Source organism: Myotis nattereri, assembly GCF_964212035.1.
Source record: "Myotis nattereri genome assembly, chromosome: 6".
NCBI lineage: Eukaryota > Metazoa > Chordata > Mammalia > Chiroptera > Vespertilionidae > Myotis > Myotis nattereri.
This window is the reverse complement of record NC_138081.1, coordinates 62,842,759-62,862,759: the sequence shown is the minus strand read 5'-3', so window position 1 is coordinate 62,862,759 and position 20,001 is coordinate 62,842,759. Positions and strand designations below refer to the sequence as shown.

The 20,001-nt window shown below is 41.0% G+C and overlaps 1 protein-coding gene across 1 annotated transcript in view; it reads left to right on the top strand.

Annotated features, from left to right (window-relative positions):
• Window positions 1–18,393, top strand: part of AK9 (adenylate kinase 9) — a 99,001-nt gene extending 80,608 nt beyond the window's left edge. Inside the window, exons 31-40 of the mRNA XM_081093563.1 lie at window positions 2,492–2,705; window positions 5,898–6,099; window positions 7,997–8,143; window positions 8,252–8,472; window positions 11,035–11,231; window positions 12,245–12,414; window positions 12,624–12,722; window positions 14,732–14,834; window positions 17,189–17,303; window positions 17,704–18,393. Of these exons, the coding sequence (XP_080949689.1) occupies window positions 2,492–2,705; window positions 5,898–6,099; window positions 7,997–8,143; window positions 8,252–8,472; window positions 11,035–11,231; window positions 12,245–12,414; window positions 12,624–12,722; window positions 14,732–14,834; window positions 17,189–17,303; window positions 17,704–17,906 (1,671 nt within the window). The 3' untranslated portion in view covers window positions 17,907–18,393. The remainder of the gene's footprint in view (window positions 1–2,491; window positions 2,706–5,897; window positions 6,100–7,996; window positions 8,144–8,251; window positions 8,473–11,034; window positions 11,232–12,244; window positions 12,415–12,623; window positions 12,723–14,731; window positions 14,835–17,188; window positions 17,304–17,703) is intronic.
• Window positions 18,394–20,001: the final 1,608 nt, after the last annotated feature.

The following is a 20,001-nucleotide window of genomic DNA, read 5'->3' as shown; positions in this document are numbered from 1 at the left end:
GACAGGGTTTCTGCTGTTGTAAAGCTTATATTCCAGTTAGGTTGGTGGGGAAGGATAGGCAATAAATAAGTCAACAAGCAGATTCTTATGGGATGGCATCAAGCATAAAGACAATAAAAGAATGTCATCTAGTAGTGATTTGCTCACTCAACCAGATTACCTTCAAATTTCTATTAGTGATGTGGCACAGTGGAGAAGACATGGCCGGTGGAGCCAAACTGAGCTCAGAACCACTGCTCAACAGCCGAGTGAACTTGAACGCATTGCTTAACCTCTCTGAGTCTTTCAGAGAGGTTCAATTGTATTTAATACAATTGAATAAAAATAGTCCCTACCTTAAAATATTGTTACAGTGATGTAATGAGTTAATTACTGTAAAGTGATTGCAACAGTGCTTGGTTTTTTGTTTGTTTTTTGTTTTTAAATATATTTTATTGATTTTTTTACAGAGAGGAAGGGAGAGGGATAGAGAGTTAGAAACATCAATGAGAGAGAAACATTGATAAGCTGCCTCCTGCACACTCCCTACTGGGGATATGCCCGCAACCAAGGTATATGCCCTCGACCAGAATCGAACCTGGGACCCTTGAGTCCGCAGGCTGATGCTCTATCCACTGAGCCAAACCGGTTAGGGCAGTGCTTGGTTTTTTGTATGTACTCAATTAGTATTAGTTATTGTTATTAATATATACTACTATTATTGGTTGCTAATAAAAAAAAAAAGTATTATGGAGGATAGGTCCAAATGAAAACCATATGCATGTTACTTGAAACCTCCTTCTTGATTGTTATTGACACAGTCAGTTTCAATTCTACTTAATTTTGCTATTTTCTTTATCTTAATCATAAGAGAAACCTTTTCAAATTTCATGCTAAAAGGTAAAAATACTGTGACAGTTCCCTGCATAGAGGATTGGATAGAGTTAAGCAGGTACTAGAATCACCTGGAAAGTCTATGAAAAATCGACATGCTCTAATGTTCTCTGAGATAGGTAAGATAGGAAAAGAAGCAGGCAAAGTTAGAAGCCTAATTAGGGAGAAAAAAGGGGCCCATGTCCAGACATAATTAAGATTGGATAAAAATGCCTTGTGGAGAAATGAGTGCATGGTCATAGGAAGGGTTCAAGCATATAAGGAATCATTTGTCAGGCTGTTAGGAATCTTCCTTGGCACCTGACAATTTGATATTTCTGATTTGATGGCACCGTGAGTATTAGTGTCATCTTACTGTAAGGATTGACACTTAATTTGGTAATTTGAAATGGAACCATTGAATGTTCAACTTTTCTTTTATTACCAAATTTAAAACATAGAACAGACATTTCCACCCCATTCCATAGCATAGCATTCACTCCCAGCCGTGAACTTCATTCCAGCCCAACAATGATAATGTTGACAATACCCTGGACTGCTGGCAGCTGCCCTGGCGTAGCTCTGGGGGAGGAACAGTGTTGCCATACTGTTTCACATCTACCCTGTCAAGTCCAGGGATGGCTGATGCTTGGCCATCTGATGCTGTAAAAAAAGACATATAAACCTAGCATCAGTTCATTACCCAGTTCTCATCAACAATGCAAAGATGTGGGATCTCTCCTCCTCCTCCATTCCTTCCCTACTCCTTAGGCTGCCTTTTACCTGGATAGTTTTCCTTTTGTGGCTCCTGTTGATTATGTGAGTGGGAATTTGTATAAAAATATGAAAGAGAAGCCTGTGGGATTTGTCCTACCGGTATATCCTAAAAGATAACTCAGCCCCCCACCCCCGACTTGTCTACTCAGGCTGACATAACAGAATACAACAGACTGGTGGCTTCAACAACAAAAAATTAATTTTCTCACAGTTCTAGAGGCTGGAAGTCTAAGACCAAGGTGCCAGCAGGGATGGTTTTCTGGTGAGGCCTCTCTTCCTGGCTTGCAGGCGACCACTTGTTGCTATGTCCTCGCACAGCCTTTCCTCTGTGCTCATGCACTCCTGGTGTCTCTTCCTCTGCTTATAAGGACACCAGTCCCATTGGATTAAGCCCCCACTCTTAGGACTCATTTAACTTTAATTACTTCCTCAAAGGCCTATCTCCAAAGTCAGTAACTTTGGGTGTTAGGCTTTTGAACTTTGCATTTGGGGTAACACATTCCTATCCATCGCCTTACCTGAGCAATGGACCTGTTTGTAAAGATAAATGTGCCCATGGATATATCCCAACAACTTAATACTCCTTGGCAGAAACATTGCATATTCACACTAAAAACATTATAAAGGAAATCAAAGAACTCTAGTAGTCATAAACTGAAAGCCTCTTGAGAACGTTGACGTACGGGTATAAAATAATTTGTTCTTTGTTCACAATTTTTAATATTAATATTTGAGTACAATTAGTTTTCTTATTCTATAAGGAAGATTTTCTTAATCTACAAATTTTATTTTTAAATATATTTGGGGGAAAAACTATGTAAATTAAAACTAACTTTCAAATTTAATTGTGTATCTATTACAGCTAAGTGAAGGAGAGACACTCAAGTCAATTGAAAGTCCAGATAATCCATTTTATCCTGTAATCCATCGTCAGTATATTTACTTTTTATCTAATAAGGAAACTAAAGAAAAATTTATGAAGAACCCAATCAAATATATTCGCCAACCCAAACCTAAGCCTAATATGCCCATTAAGATCGCAATTGTGGGACCTCCAAAATCTGGGAAAACTACAGGTAAGGATGTGTTTGTCTTTGTTATCCATAAGCATAAAAGAATGCACTGAAAAGTAGTGCCACATCACCAGAAACCACCTATCCGAATTAACTCAAAAAGAGATAGAAAACCTAAATAGACCAATAACCATTGGAGAGAAGGCTTTCAAAAATATACCCCCACTCCCAAACAGCCAGGGGCCAAATAGTTTTAGAGGGAAATTATAGCAAACTTTCAAAGGGCTAAAAACTCAAAAGATCTTTCCTGTGGCTTTGGGTGTTTTTTCCATCTTCACCCAAGAATGTACTTATTGATTTTAGATATAAGGGGAGGGAGGGGGGAGAGAATGAATGTGAGAGTGAAACATCAATCTGTTACCTCCCACACACACCCCTACTGGGGATCGAGCCACAACCTAGGCAAGTGCCCTGAACAGGAATCGAACTGGCAACCTTTCAGTGCACAGGATGACGCTCAATCAATTGAGCCACACCGGCCAGGGCCTTCTTGTGGTTTTATAAGCTTTTCCAGGTCAAGGAAAAAGACAGTTAGCTTCCTGATTTATTTTCAGTTTCTTTTTATTAAGGAATATGGTCCATATAATCTAAAAGGTATAAAGAATACAAATTACTTTTTACATTAGCATAATCCTGATATCAAAACCTGACAAAGATAACATAAGAAAAGAAATTACAGCCCTGATCAGTTTTTCTCAGTGGTTAGAACGTCGGGTCTCAGGTTTGACTCGAGTCAAGGGCATGTATTTCGGTTGCAGGTTCTAGCCCGGGCTCTGGTTGGTGTGCGAGTGGGAGGCAATTAATCGAGGTGTTTCTCTCACATTGATGTTTCTTTCTCTATCTCCCTCTCCTCCCTCCTTCCACTCTTTCTTAAAAAATCAATGGAAAAAAATATCCTTGGTGAGGATTAAATAAAACAAAAGAAAAGAAATGAACATAATCAAATAATAGCATATTAAGATTATAATAGCATAACAAGTATATTAAAATATTTTATAAGTATAATCTACTGTATTAATAGTTTAAAGAGTAAAAATCCATTATATTAATTATTGCTGAATTGAATAAGGCACTTTGTAAACTATATTCCTATAATGTTTGAATTTTTTATATCTTTGGACTCTGTGTGTGTGTGTGTGTGTGTGTGTGTGTGTGTTTGTGTTTAAAGGCAAATAGTTCAACAATAGGTTCCTGTAATATTTCCAAATGATATGGTAACAACACAAACAGTGGTTGTGGCAATAAGAATAGAATGGACAGACTGGTGCAGCCACTGTGGAGAACAGTATGGCGTCTCCTCAAAAATTAAAAATGGAACTTCCATTTGACCCAGTGATCCCACTTCTAGGAATGTATCCCAGGAAAACAGAAACACCAATTAGAAAGGATATATGCACCCCTATGTTCATAGCGGCACAATTTACAATAGCTAAGATTTGGAAACAGCCTAAGTGCCCATCAGCAGATGAGTGAATTAGAAAACTGTGGTACATCTACACAATGGAGTTCTACGCTGCTGTAAAAAAGAAAGAACTCTTACCATTTGCAACAGCATGGATGGACCTGGAGAGTATTATGCTAAGCAAAATAAGCCAGTCGGAGAAAGAAAAATATCACATGATCTCATTAATTTGTAGAATATAATGAACAACATAAACTGATGAACAAAAATAGAACCAGAGACAGGGAAGCATTGTACAAACTATACAACCTATGAAGAAAGGCGGGGGGCGGGGGGAGGTGGTTGAGGGGGTAAGAGATCAACCAAAGGATTTGTATGCATGCATATGAGCAAAACCAGTGGATACAGACAGTAGAGGGGGGCGGGGGGCGGGTGTGAGGGATTGTGCTTGGGGGAGGGGGTGGCGGGGGAGAGGTCAGTAGGGGGGAAAAGGAGACATGTACTACTATCTGTAATACTTTAAACAATAAAATAAAATTTTAAAAAAAGAATAGAATGGAAAGGGATGATACAGGGGATATTTAAAAGAAAAACAATGGACTTAATGACTCATAGACTAGAGAATGAAGGGAGGAGATGAGGGCAAAGATCAATTTGTCAACAGGAAAAATAAAGGGGAGTTCTGTGTCCCACCTCTACAGATGAAGTTTGTTTTGCTCATTTAAACTTTTTAATGTGACAAGAGCCTTTAATGGTCCTATTCTATATGTTTTACAAAGATAATGATATTTCCCAAAGTGAGCAGAACATGGGCATTCAAAATAAGATCCCACAACCACAGCAGAAAATGAAAATGGAGACAAGACCTTCTGATTTCTCATTTCTTTGTGGAAATAGAGGTTGATTCTTTAACAAAAATGTCAAATTGTAAAAGCTTAATTATTTTCAGAACTTTAAAAAAATAGGTTTGATTCTAGCATTTGTGGCAAAACTAAGACTAAGGGTTCTGCCAGTCTCTGTTTTGGGTGATCTTAACTGTAATCAACTAATCTGCATTCCTATGGGATGAGATGGGCCTCTACACACTGCTATCTCTAGAGGAGGGCAAGGTATATGGACCCCAACAGAGCACTCCCACCTGTAGTACTCGTTCCTGGAAGCCATTGCTTGGTCTCATTCAGAAGAAGCATAGGCCAAGGTGAGTCTTCTTTCAACCAATGGCAACTTCTACATGACCTTGGACAAATCACTCCATTTAGTTGGGCTTCAGTTGTCTCATGTATAAAATTAGAATTTCAATATCCATGCTACCCATTAGGTGGAATAGTTGAAAATATCAGAGTTACAGAAGAAAAATGGCCTCATAATCTGTAAATTACTATTTAAATGTCTAGTATGCCATTATAATTTATGAAAATTATTTCCTAGAGGATTAACTGAGTTATTTTGGACATAATACCAAACATTAATAGTTCACATAAAATGTAAAGCTCTCAATAATTTTGCTACCTCATGCAAAAGAAGGCAAGGAAAACTTAAGTGTTGGTTGAGTTATGAGAAAAACCCACAGTTGGTTCATTACCCAGATTCATCAGTCACATACCTGAAGTATTAATAATAATTGACCTTTGACAGTATTAATTCAGTAAAATGTAACAATTTTAATTTTCCAAATTTCTTTGAGGGATGTGAAGATTAGTTTGCTGTTAATATTAACTGCCCATAATCTGCCACTAAGGTTAACTGATGACTTTGTGAAATGGAGTAAGTTTAATGTTTTTAATGTTTTCCAGTTGCAAAAAAAATTTCAAGTGAATATGGCATAAAGCGTTTGTCAGTAGGAGACGCTTTGCGTTCCGTGTTAAGCAACCAACCAGACACAGAGCTGGCACTTATGTTAAATTGGCATCTTCATAAAGGATTGACAGTACCTGATTCTCTGGCTATTCAAGCCTTAGAAGTATCTATGATGCACAGTGCATGTAATACCGCAGGGTAAGCGGGGAACTGGAGGGGGTGGTGGACTCATTCAAAAAATTCCTCACTGGAATTCAAAACACTTGTCTTAAATAGGGTCTAAAGCTCTTATAAAAGGTGTGTTCTGCTTGTCAAACTTTGGGTACCTCTATGGTCACATATTTTAGTTTTCTACGGAGCTAAAACTTGGCTTGGACACTGACAGGCCAGCATAACAAGCTGGCCACTTGACTCTCTGCAGCAACCCTGAGTCATCCAAAAGTCTCTGGGCTTGGCCTTTCCCGTTGACTGGTGACAACTGTCCTGATCTAGCTCTGGGGGAGAAGTGATATTACCACACTGGTTCATAGTGTGACCTCCACAACTCAACAGAGCTTCGTCCTGCCTCCTGGAGCAGTGCCCCTTCCCTGCATGCTACGTTTGGACGGGAGGGCTGTCTGTACTTGAGTTATGCCTTCAACTTAAACTCCTCTGCCCAGCCATTGCTCCCTCCGGTGCAGGCACTGGTCACACCCCGTAGTAAATGACGGGGAAGCCCAAGGCCCGGCTCTTGAGCCCAGGTCACTGACCTAGATTCCCTGATTTACTCAAGGTGGTTTTATGTTAAGGAGTCTCTGCCCTTCCCTGCAGCTGCTGCGTAACCAAGTCCTTGGAGAGTTCTCCTAACTTCAGTTATGAGGGAGCAGATTCTGGGATGTGGATATCCTATAACTATGTATCAAAGGAGTCTTTCTCTCCTCAGAGAAGATCCTGGGGTTTATGCAAATTGAGTTACCCCTCCCTGGAGGTCAGCTTTGCACACAAGAAATCTCAGTAAGAGCAATCTCGTTTGAGTCGCAAAGGTTTTCTATTTCACCTTCATACCAGGAGAGTGACTACCTATTTTCCCTGAATTTCCCCAATCCGGAGGGCCCCTCAAGTAACCCTTCACAGGAGAGAGAAATTGAGCTACTCTCCATTAAAGACAGCGACAAGGGCACCCCCATACACTGTCTGTTAAGCTTGCGTGGCCAGGTTAATTCACACTCTGCTGGGCCGGGAAACGTGGAACTTTTTAGTGGCTAGAGAGTTGGCTGGGAGTATTGAAGAAGGCCTCCTGTGACTTACTCCAAACTATCCCTTCCTGATGACCATCAGCCGGCATCTCCCTATTTGGGGGACCACTCCTCCCAGAATTTATGAACAGCCTTTACTCCTCCTCCCAGTTTGATAGTAACACTCCCACTATTTCAAACTGTTGGACTAACAAATTCTCCTTCATTTCTGCCCAGTGGCGTGATGGGTCCTGATGGAATGACTCTCTCCCAGAAATATAGGGCTTCTCTCACCACCTCTTCATCTCCCCTTCCACACACCCTAGCCTCCCCAATTGAATAACACAGTTTTTACGGTATTGATGTTATCTCTCGAATCCTGCCAAAACCTAGTTCTCTGATGCTAAGTGTATGAGTTCAGAGCTGTGTGCCTGTGTATGCTGTCTTCCTCCTGAGCTTTGAGCTGACTAAGATAAAAAAAAATAGAGAGAGAGCCCCATCGGGTGTGACTCAGCAGCTGAGCAGCGACCCAGAAACCAAGAGGTCACCAGTTCAATTCCTAGTCAGGGCACACATGCTTGGGTTTGGGCTCGATGCCCAGTTGGGGGCATGCAGGAGGCAGCCAACCAATGATTCTCTCTCATCATTGACATTTCTATCTCTTTCTCCCTCTCCTTTCCTCTCTGAAATCAATAAAAATATATTTAAAAATTTTAAAAATAAAGAGAGATAAAAAGAGTGGAGTGCAAAGAGGATAGATCAAGTTACTTAAGGAAGAGCATAGAGCTACTCATAAAGAGATAAACTGGTCTGGTAGAAAGAAAGGAAGGTCTGAGAGAAAAGAAATCTGGAATTTTTATTTTCATGTTTCTCCTTGTTAGTGTTATCATCGATGGATATCCGGTGACCAAGTATCAAGTGAGTCTTTTGGAGGCCGAGTCAATCATTCCCCTGATCATCTTTGAGTTGGATGTACCTTCCAAGGAGATTTTCAAAAGATTGCTCCTGGAAAAAAAAAAGGAACAAAGGTAATGGGATGGGATGAAAACAGCGATTAAGGAATGAACTTTAATCATCCAGGGGGAAAAAGTATGTTTTAAACAGCGTTTTCCATTCCTTCTCTATTTCTCCATTAGTTTGCCTTATCCATTACACAATAGCTCACAGATTATAGCTGTCAAGAAGTCCAAGTACCACAAAAATATTGTTGAGATTAGGCAATATTACCAAGAACAACATCAGAACTGGTATGTGATTGATGGTTTTCACAGCAAATGGTGGGTATGGAATGAAGTCATTACGAATGTTAAAATGGTGAATCAATACATGCAGACATACCTGGAAAGAATAAAAGAAGGTAAGAAAACAGTTAAATAACTGTTAAAATAAAATAAAATATGAATTTAAAGTCTACACACACGGCTCATCTTACTATAATTCATTCAATTTGAAAATTTGTTCCCACATTTTTAATCAGTATTTTATATATATAATAATTTCCAACTTTTGTGGGCATATATATTTGTTTTAATAAATTACTATCATCTTTGAGTGCCTGTGTGAACCGAGCACATAAAATTAATGCATGGTTTTCCACTAGAAGAGTTCATGGTGTTTGGGATGCTATGTAAGAAGCTCTTTTCAAGATTGCCAGTTATTGAGGGCAGTAATCTGTGGAGTGACACTTGTCAAAATTTTGTTTAGGAATCAAGAATTGAAGTTATCCTTACTGTTTACATTTACTATGGTATTATATAAATGTTGAGTCTGTCACACTCAAGGCAGGGTCGATGGGCAGGTTGCGGCGCCACCCCCTGTCATGCACAGAGCAGGGCCGATCAGGGGGTTAGGGTGCTGCACCCTGTCACACACAGAGCCGCAGGGCAATCAGGGGGTTGGGGAGCTCCCCCCTATCAGGCACAGAGCAGGGCTGATCAGGGGGTTGGGGCGCCTTCCCCTGTCACGAACAGAGCAGGGCGGATAGGGAGGTTGTGGCCCCGCCCTCTGTCACACACAGAGCCGCAGGGCAATCAGGGGGTTTGGGCGCTGCCCCCTGTCACGCTGATCCCGGTGCCGGGAGACCTGTGGCTCTGCTGATCCCGGTGCTGGGAGGCATATTACCCTTTTACTATATAGGATAGAGGCCTGGTGCACGGGTGGGGGCCGGCTGGTTTGCCCTGAAGGGTGTCCCAGATCAGGGTGGGGGTCCCCGCTGGGGTGCCTGGCCAGCCTGCATGAGGGGCTGATGGCTGTTTGCAGCTGGTCACACACCCTTCAGGGTGGGGGTCCCCACTGGGGTGCCTGCCCAATCTGGGTGAGGGGCTGAGGGCTGTTTTCAGGCTGGTGGGTGACTGAAGGTCCCAACCGCTCCTTTTTTTCTTTTTCTTTTTTTATTCTGGGCCAGCTTTAGCTCTGAAGCTTGGCTCCAGCCCTTAGGCCTCCGCCGCTGAAAGCAGGTTTCTGGCCTTTGTTTACCTTCTGTATTTGAAACAATGTTGCAATCCTGCTGGCTGAAGCCTGGCCGACTAAAGCAGGTTTCTGGGGTTTTGTTTAGCTTCTATATTTGTAACATAGTTGCTTAGAGTTGCAGCTCAGAGGCCGGCAGCAGCAGGCGGGGAACGTTGGAGTCCTCCGTCACTGAAGCAAGCAAGCCTCATGTTCGCTTTAAGCTGCCTGGCTGCCAGCCGCCATCTTGGCTGGCAGTTAATTTGCATATCGCCCTGATTAGCCAATGGGAAGGGTAGCGTTCGTACGCTAATTACCATGTTTCTCTTTTATTAGATAAGGATTACCAATAACTTTTAGATAACATCACACTAGTAATACATTCCACAACAGACTTTGAAAGCCAAAATCATGCCTCATTTATTTTTCTGTTACCTTATTTTACCCTTTCTGCCTTAGATTAGGTCCTCATTCCAGTGAAGTATTGGGAAGAAAACTCTCAAACTTATCCATTTAAGGAACTTGAGCTTTTAAAAATAGACTCCTTAGGATAAACCTAGTCACTTTTGAATAAATGTTTCTTCACTTCTTTTGGGTGGCATCTGGGTATAGGGCAGGGGTGGGCAAACTTTTTGACTCGAGGGCCACAATGGGTTCTTAAACTGGACTGGAGGGCCGGAACAAAAGCATGGATGGAGTGTTTGTGTGAACTAATATAAATTCAAAGTAAACATCATTACAGAAAAGGGTACGGTCTTTTTTTTCAATAGTTTTATTCATTTCAAATGGGCCAGATCCGGCCCGCGGGCCGTAGTTTGCCCACGGCTGGTATAGGGGGAAGTTTGTGTTAGTAACATCATGTCAACAAACTATTTGCACTTCCTAAAATCTGTCCATAGAAAAATCAAAAATATGAAGCAAATGTATATGTGTGAGTGGGTGTATATATGTACATATGCATACATGTACATATATGTGTGTATATATTTTAATAATATATATAATTTATAATAGCTAAGAATTAAAAACAAACAAAATAGTCATGAACAGATAAATGGTTAAGGAAACTATATGTATATTTATACAATGGGGAATGCTATGCATCAATTTTAAAAATTAGGTAAATCATATAACTGATATGGAAAGATGTCAAAGACCACAGCTAACTGATAATAAGTTTTACAGTATAGTGGCATAAGCATACTGTATGCAAAAAAAATACAATACACTTGTGTACATGCAGCTATGCAGAGAAAGCCTGAAAAGGATGCAAACAACAGTGATTACCTCTCTTAGATGGAACTGTGAGGACAGAGGTGTGAAGAGAAACTTTCTTTTTATTCTATTGTTCGGAAATATAGAATGTGTATGCATTTGTATAATGCTGTGTAATTGAAGTTATTTTAATTTTAAAAATCATTGTGTTTTCTATGAAAAGGTGTATGTATGCTAATAGTTAATCTCTTGATACTAGGGAAAGCTGCCTGCATTGACAAGTTATGCATCACACCTCAGGAACTGATTTCTCGGCTGGGCGAGTTTGGACAGTTCTGCCCGGTCAGCCTGGCAGAATCATATGAGCTAGTTGATTGCTCGGAAATGGAGAGCTTGGAATTTGCCGCAGAATTCAGAGGGCATTATTATAAAATGGGTTCTCGGGAAAAGCTGAATGTAAGTTTATTCCTAACTCCCAATATTTCCTAGGGAAAGAAAATTCCTGTCTCAGAACTCATCAGCTAGGAAGGGGTGGGCACAGTTGTGAACACCAGGAGCTGGGCACCAGGAGCCTTATTGAACCTGTGGCTTTGGGACCAATGAGGCAACTCAGAAGCCAGTCCTGAGACTGCATCCCAAACATATTGTAGCACAAAGTAGATGTTCGGGGTCAGTGATAGGCCCTCAGCCTGGGCCAACTTAACAGGGAGGGAGACCCAACAGTGAGTGTCACCAAAGGAGGGGACGCTTGCTGAGCCACAGGAGAGCACCCAGGGGGTGGGATTCAGCTCCAAGAGTGCAGAAGGGAAGTCCAAGTTAGTAGAAGTGAGCAATGTTTCCTGTTTTACACTTTTTTCTGTCACTAGAATTCTCTGTATACCTTATTTTTCTGTTTAATGGGACAGAATGCAGATTTATTCTAGTATTATGATTGGTAGTTGAAAACTAACCAGATGCCTCTGAACATTTTCTTTGCCTCTGAAGAATTAGAGTTTTTTGATCACTTAATTAAGGAGGCATTCTTTCTGCTTATTTAAATGGTAATCACAGAATTTAAAAACCAGAAGAATGTGCATCTGCTCCGCCCCTCCATTTTATAGCGTGGTAACTAAAGCAAAGGGCATGCACGTAGTTCATTATACTGCAGGACAGGGAGACAAGTGGGCAGGGACAGTGTGCTCTCCAGTGCCTGGTACATAGTAGGAACTCAGCAAATGTCTTTTTATGAATGGAAGAGCAAGCGAGTAGATTAGGGGAGACCTTACATGTGATCACTTGGGAGTATTACTGTAAGGAATTTCCAGCCAAGGAAGGAGTTATGGTAGTGCTGAGAGCAACTCTCAGATGGTTTGAGGGACCAAATGTTGCTTCTGAAAATGGAGGGAATACCAGGAGAGCCTCAGTGGGTTTTTGGTTGGCATGGTATTCCTGGTTTAAATGGTCTTATTGCTGTAATCCTGTCTTTATAGAAATTTTTGGAGAACCCAACATTATATGTGCCTCCATTAGCACCTCATCCACTCCCATCTGCCGACATGATCCCCAAGAGGCTGACCCTGTCAGAGCTGAAGAAGCGGTTCCCTAAGTGTGCTGAGCTCCACGGCTACTGTCCTGTGTCCTATCAGGATGGAAACCAAAGGCAAGTCCTCGTGGAAGCACAGGATGAGATCTCTACTCGGAATAAGTGGTTCATTTAACAGTCTTAACATTGTGATCAAAAGGTCACTACTGTTTAACTGGAAAATATTCTTTCTTTCTTGAGTTGCATAGCTAGAAAAATAAAACATTTGACATTTTATTGACACAGTCCTGCATATTAATTATACTATGAATTTTTTTGTCTTTCAGATATGAAGCCCTAGTACCTGGGAACATTAAGTATGCCATAGAATATCGTGATCGTATATACATTTGTGAGAATAGTGAAAAACTTGAGAAATTTTTGAGGTGAGACCATTCACTAAGTCACATATTTCTTGAATATCTTCTTATGTTCAGTGTACTATGGTGGGATAGATATGTGTGCACACACATACATACACATATACATGCATATGCACACACATATACGTACATATATGATGGTGAACAAGGTCTGGTCCCTGCTGTTCCAAAGCCTGAGGCTCAGAGGTAAAAGAGATGCTAAGTACCTGATAAGAAAACAGGATATGATGGGGTTTAGGGTGGGGAAATACCAGGAGTTGTGGGAAAGCGTAGCCTGAAAGTCTGACCAGATTGTCTCTTTGTGAATGAGGAGTGGGACTTGACTAGGTAAAAGAAAAAGGGACAGGCTTTAACCAGAAGGACCCGCTTTAACCAGAGGGACCTACAAACCTGGCCCAGGCGATAACAGAGCTGCAAGAAATTCAGCATGGCTAGATGTGATGTGGAGAGGGAAAGGAGCAGGAGGGGAGGCTGGAGATAGTGAGCCGGGCCCAAGTGTGGAAGGTCACGTAAAATCACCATCAACCACTTAGACTCAATTCCATGGGCAGTCGAATACACTGACTGGTTTTCAGTGCTATAATCAAATTTGCTTTGGAAAGAGATCATCATTGGAACATTGATGATGGATTGGAGGCAGGAATACCAGCTATGAGGCTGTTGGAGAAACCCTGTCCAAAAGACTATAGCAGGTTTGAGGTCACCCGTGAAGGGTAATGTGGGAAAATCAGCAGGCTTAGAGCAAGCCCAGAGAAACACCGACAAAGGAATGTCAGCAGAGCCTACTGGGGAGAGTGAGAAGGAAGAACCCACCGAGAGGTGAAAGGAGAGCCAGCAGGGGAGGCTCAGAGGTGAAGGCCAGAGACTCTCAGGGAGGGTGTGGCCAACAGGTGTAAATGCTGCTTGGAGGTGAAGCAAGACAGCATCTGAAAGTGTGTCAGATTTAGGTTATAATGGTCACCAGTGACCTTGGCACGAATGGCTTCCGTCGAATAAGGTGAGTAGTAGCCAATTACAAAGTGTCAAGGAGTGGGTGCGAGGTGATGAAATGAAGGCCTTGGCTGCAGCCCAGAGTTTACAAGCACAGATGTCTACAGTGCCAGGAAGGTGATGTAAGTGAGGCAAGCAGGTTGGAGGTGAAGCAACAGGAAGTAGTGGGGTCTGCTGCCCACTCAATGGCAGGCGCCCCAGTTAAAAGGGCAGCAGCTAGTCATCTACTGACAGCCATTTCTGTTTTTCACAAGAAGTTGGAAACCACAGTTCTATTAATTTTTCCCTGATTTTTAAATGTTTGTGACTGATTCAACATTTTTAAAAAATAATGTGTGGATCAAATCACATCTGCAGATGGAATCTGTGCAATAGTCTGTGATCTCTAGTGAAGTACACTGTTTGAAGAAGTTTAACTGTAAAAAAAAAAAAAGACATTAGTTGCTGGAAGAAATTTGAGATTGAAGGACTGAGGTGGTTTTTCTTTTTTATTTCTTTTTTTTCCCCCCTAATGTGGGAGGTTTGAGCATGTTTAAAGGCAGATGCATGGGAAGATCCAATGCATGGGAAAGAAATGCCAAAGGTGAGAGGGAGAGAGGAATGCTATAGTGAGATACCTAGGGAGAGGGGAGAGTGGGGATCCAAAGTGTGGGTGGAGAATGATGGTAGGTGAGAAGGAAGCTTCACCATGCAAAGAGGAGCCTGTGTGGGGCTTTGCTGGTGATAAACAGTTTAGATATCTTCTCTTCATATAGCATGGCATCTGTGTAGGGGATTATTTGGGAGAGTTAGAAGTTTGAAGAGAATAAAGAAAATTGTATATAATTGCTGTGAAAAATGAGAAAACTGAGAATAGGTGAGCTAGGGACTAAGGCAAACGTGATGGTCATGCATTTCTAAAAGCTCCACTGGAGAAAATGGGTAGTGAACATATCTTTTCATTGTCTCTCCTGTGTCTACATGCCTGTATACACACAGTGAGTCTATCTGTGACCATCATCTAATGAACCTTGTGTTTTCAGAACGCCACTGAAATACTGGAATCAGAAGCTTCCATACAAACTTCCTCCACTAAAGGAACCAATACATCTCACTAGTCTTCCTTTGCCTGGATATCTGGAACAGGTTCAGTTACACTATTTTCTTTCTCTATATATATACATTGGAAGAGTAAAATTTTTTTAAATATATTTTTATTGATTTCAGAGAGAGGAAGGGAGAGAGATAGAGGGATAGAAACATCAATGATGAAAGAAAATCATTAATAGGTTGCCTCCTGCATGCCCCCCACTGTAATCAAGCCTACAGTCTAGGCATATGCCCTGACCAGGAATTGAACAGTGACCTCCAGGTGCATAGGTTGGCACTCAGCCACTGAGCAATGCCGGCTGGACACAATGACCTTGTCTTTAACAGTAATTTTTATTTTGGTAGATGAAATTCAAGGTAGAGTTTTCTGATTTTAAGCTGCAAATCCACTTTAACCATTTTGTTTATGGGTGCTTATGAAAAGATGTATGCAATATCTACTTTTCAAATACCTGCACTAAAGTGGAGAGTAGATTGTCATAAAATTATTTACATTTGACATATGGTTTGGTTTGTATTTTGAATTTCAGTATCTGTAAAACATTTTCTTATTTTGAAATGTACAGATCCAGTGTCTGAGAGGTTTATTTCCAGCTTCAGAGTTATAGTGTCTTTGAAGCTATCTACTGAAGTCACACTTTATTTATCTAATCTAATAAAAGAGAAACATGCAAATTGACCATACCTCCACTACACCCACAAGCTACGCCCACAAGCCGATCAGAAGCAAATATGCAAATTAACCCAACTAAGATGGTGGCGGCCACAGAGCTGGAGTGAGCAGGAGGCTTGAGTTACCCCCGGCAATGGAGGAAGCCAAGCTTCCCGCCTGCCCTGCTGTCCCTGAGCTCCGCTCAAGGCTACAAAGTTTCAATTACAGAAGATAGATAAATCCCAGATACCTGCTTCCAGCCAGCGTGGCCTCCGGGCGTGGCCTCCACTCAAGGAGGGGCTAGGAGTTCCAGGACCTGGGCTCTGCTCAAGGATACAAAGTTTCAATTATAGAAGTCAAATAAATCCCAGATACCTGCTTCCAGCCATGGCTGTGGCCAGCCTGAAAACGGCCCTCAGCCCCTCACCCAGGCTGGCCAGGCACCCCAGTGGGGAACCCCACCCTGAAGGGGATGCAACCAGCCTGAACACAGCCATGAGCCCCTCACCGAGGTTGGCCACACCCCCATGGGGTGAGGGTCCCCACTGGGGGGCTTGGCCAGCGTGAAAACAGCCATCAGCCCCTCACCCAGGCTGGCCAGGAACCCCAGTGGGACCCCCACCATGATGAGGACACCCTTCAGGCAAACCAGCCGGCCCCCACCCATGCACCAGGCCTCTATCCTGTATAATAAAAGGATAATATGCAAATTGACCATAACAGCAGAACCACTGAGAATGACTGGTCACTATGACACACACTGACCACCAAGGGACAGATGCTCAATGCAGGAGTTGCCCCCTGGTGGTCAGTGTGCTCCCACAGGGGGAGCTCTGCTCAACCACAAGCCAGGCTGACGAATGCCAGCACAGCGTTGGTGGCAGGAGCCTCTCCCGCCTCCTCAGCAGCACTAAGGATGTCCGACTGCAGCTTAGGCCTGCCCCTGCTGGCAAGTGGACATCCCCCGAGGGCTCCCAGACTGTGAGAGGGCACAGGCCGGGCTGAGGGACACCCCCCCACCCCCGGGTGCACAAATTTTTGTGCACCGGGCCTCTATTCTAAATATAAATCTTTTTAAACATAGTAAAACTTAACAGCAGCCAACTACTGTTTTGTACTCTCTCACAAAAATTCTTGACCACTCGGTTTTTTTCAACTCTCCTGGATATTTCATCTTCAATCTTGTTTAATATCAAAATGTAAGATGAGGCTCACCCACAGAGGGTTTCGCATAAAGGCCCAAGTTTCATCAGGAGGACCTCAAGCCTTATTTGCCTGCCCCAGGCTCTGGAATATTGACTGCAGTGATCTCTGTGGTCTCTGAGAGTCCTGGTCAGGTGGCCAAAGGTCCAGACAGTGGAGGCAATCTGGCCAGTTCTGAGTAATGGAAGCAGAGATGGGCCAAGACAACTCAAAGCCCAGTGTCCCCTTCTTTCTGTTTTAATGTTGTGCTATGGAAAATGCCAAACATATAACAATAGAGAGAATTGTGTAATGAAGCCCATGTAGCTATCACCTCGCTGGCACTACTAACCCAATTTATAATTTTCATTTTTCTTAACCAAACATATTTTGGCTTTCTTTTATGTTGGCTAAATGGTCATCTAACCATCTTTATAAGCTCCATTCCTAACCCCAGGAGATTATTAGAGGCAAAGAATAGCCTCTTTATCTATTTGCCACTAAGAAAATAAATCACTCAAATATACACACGATTTAAATTGTTTCCTATCTGCAGGGCATCGCAACTTCTCTAATTAAAGCAATGAATGCAGTAGGATGCTTAAAACCCAAATTTCCTTTCTTAAGTATAAAGAAATCCGCGCTACTCTATATAGCATTTCATCTAAAAGGTATGTCTTTTTTAATGATATCTTACTCAGAAATAACACTAATTGTAGTATCTGTGATAAACAGGATTGTTGAGCTGGGTTGGTCTCTTGAATGGTGTGTGTGTGTGTGTGTGGGTGTGTGTGCGCGCGCGCGCGCGTAAATATTTTTACAAAAATACCAAAACTTAATTTCTAGTTTTTAAAGCAGGGACTCTGAGTAATATAGTCAGCTCTCAAAAAGTCATGCCATAGAGGAAGGTGAAAAGGCTATTATGGTCTGAAATAGAATAATCCCCAAATTTTGCTTGGGATTTGGATATCTTCTCAGCTCAATCACAGATACACAGTTTCTCTTTTTCTGTAATTTAATGATTTACTAACCTAACAGAAAACATTCACAAGTCTGTGAACTTTTCTACAGCCTTTAATCCCAAAGGTTCTGAATATACAAGAAAAAAGTATAAGAAGAAGATGGAGCAGTTTATAGAGAGATGTGAACTCATTACATACCTGAGTGCCCACATGACCAGAAAATACAAGGAACCTCAGTTTAGAGCCATTGACTTTGATCATAAATTACAGACCTTTCTCTCTCTCAGAAATATAGACCCAGTTAAAGAATAGTTTGGTTGGGTGACTGCAACCAGCATCTCAAGAGTTAAAATCAATTGAAAATCTGGCCTCTGATGAACTTCTCCCTCCTGAGTGAGACACCATGGCTGCCAGACCCCAAATAGACTCAAAGCTCTGCCATCCAGGAAGGAGTGCTCTTCTGTAAGCATAAGTTTTAATACCATTTTAAAGTTATTGCTCTTGGTCTGAAATTTGATGCTTTAACAAAATGGTTATTCCATTTAGAATTCCATTTAGAATATTCTGGTAAATCATTTTACTTAATAAATCTGTTGTTCATTTTCCTTTTTAACACTTGCAGTTAAAAAGTCAGTCTCTGTTAAAGAAAATTACTCAGTAAATGTTAGAAAGCTTCAAGAAACAAAATTAACATTGATATCAATAAAATAGAAATGTTGGTTACACTTTCGAAATAAGTTGTTTTATGAACATGAGATGCTTTATCATATTCCCAACAAAAATAAATGGCTTTTGAGATAACTAAATGGCTACCTCTTTTTTTTTCTTTAAGTATTCATGAAGGCATGCTTTATACATTATTCATAATTTGAAATCACCTGGAGTTTTGAGAAGAATGAAATCGAGAGTCTTATATTACATTATCAAGAAGTATATGCAAGAGGAAAAGTTACTAAATTGAATTTGAATGAGATCTAAAAAGTAAGATTATCAGTTTTTCAGCAGTAGCATAAGAAATCTAGAATGTGAAGTAGTGAGACTGGCTTTTTAAAAAATAATTTTTAAAAAAGCAACCTGTATAATCTTAGGTAAATCTCAATTTCTCTGAGCCTTTGTTTCTTAATCTCTAAAATTACAGATTTAGCTATTTTCAGCTTTATTGAGGTATAATTGACAAAATCATATGTATTTCAAGTGTCCAGTGTGGTGATTTTGATGTGGGTATACATTGTGAAATATTTACCACAATCAAGTTAATTAACACATCCATCACCCCACATAGTTATTTTGTGTATGTGTGTGTGCGCGCGCGCGTGCAGTTAGTACACTTAAGAACCAAATTTCAAGTATGCAGTACAGTACTGTTAACTATAGTCACCACTGTAATTGAGTCAGTACAGTATTGGTGAACAAATAGATAAATCAATGTTAACAGAGAAGCCACCAGAAATATACCCACATAAATATAGTCAATTGATCTTTAACAAATGAGCAAATTGAACATCCACATGCAAAACAATGAAACTAGACACAGACATTTTACCTTTCACAAAAATTAACTCAAAATGGATCACAGATCAAAATGTAAAATGCAAAACTATAAAACTCCTGGAAGATAATAGATAACTTTGATTATGGCAATGACTTTTTAGATATCTCAGGCATGAAGCATGAAAGAAATGATTGATAAGCTGGACTTCATTAAAATGAAAAACTTCTGGTCTTCAAAAGACACTGTCAAGATAATGAGACAAACTACAAACTGGGAGAAAATTCTTGCAGAAGACATCTGATAAAGGACTGTTATTCAAAATATACAAGAACTCTTAAAACTCAGTCAAATAACCCAGTCAAAAATAGGCAAAAGACCCGAACAGACACTTCACTAAAGAACATATGCAGATGGAAAATAGCATATGAAAACAATGCTCCACACAAATATGTCATTAGGGAAATGCAAATTAGAACAATGAGATACCACTACACACCTATTAGAATTGCCAAAACTGCCCGACTGGCATGGCTCAGTAGTTGAGCCTTGACATATGAACCAGAAGGTCATGGGTTTGATTCCCGGTCAGGGCACATGCCCGGGTTGGGGGCTTGATCCACAGTGTGGGGTGTGCAGGAGGCAACCAATCAATGATTCTCTCTCATCATTGATGCTTCTATCTCTCCCTTTTCCTTTCTCTATGAAATAAATAAAAATATATTTAATTAAAAAAAAGAATTGCCAAAACCCAGAACATGAACACCACCAAACACTGGCAAGGACGTGGAATAAGAGGAACTCTGATTCATTGCTGGTGGAAATGCGAAATGGTACAGTCACTGTGAAAGAGACTTTGATAGTTTCTTACAAAACTAAGCATATTTTTACCATCAATAACACTCCTTGGTATTTACC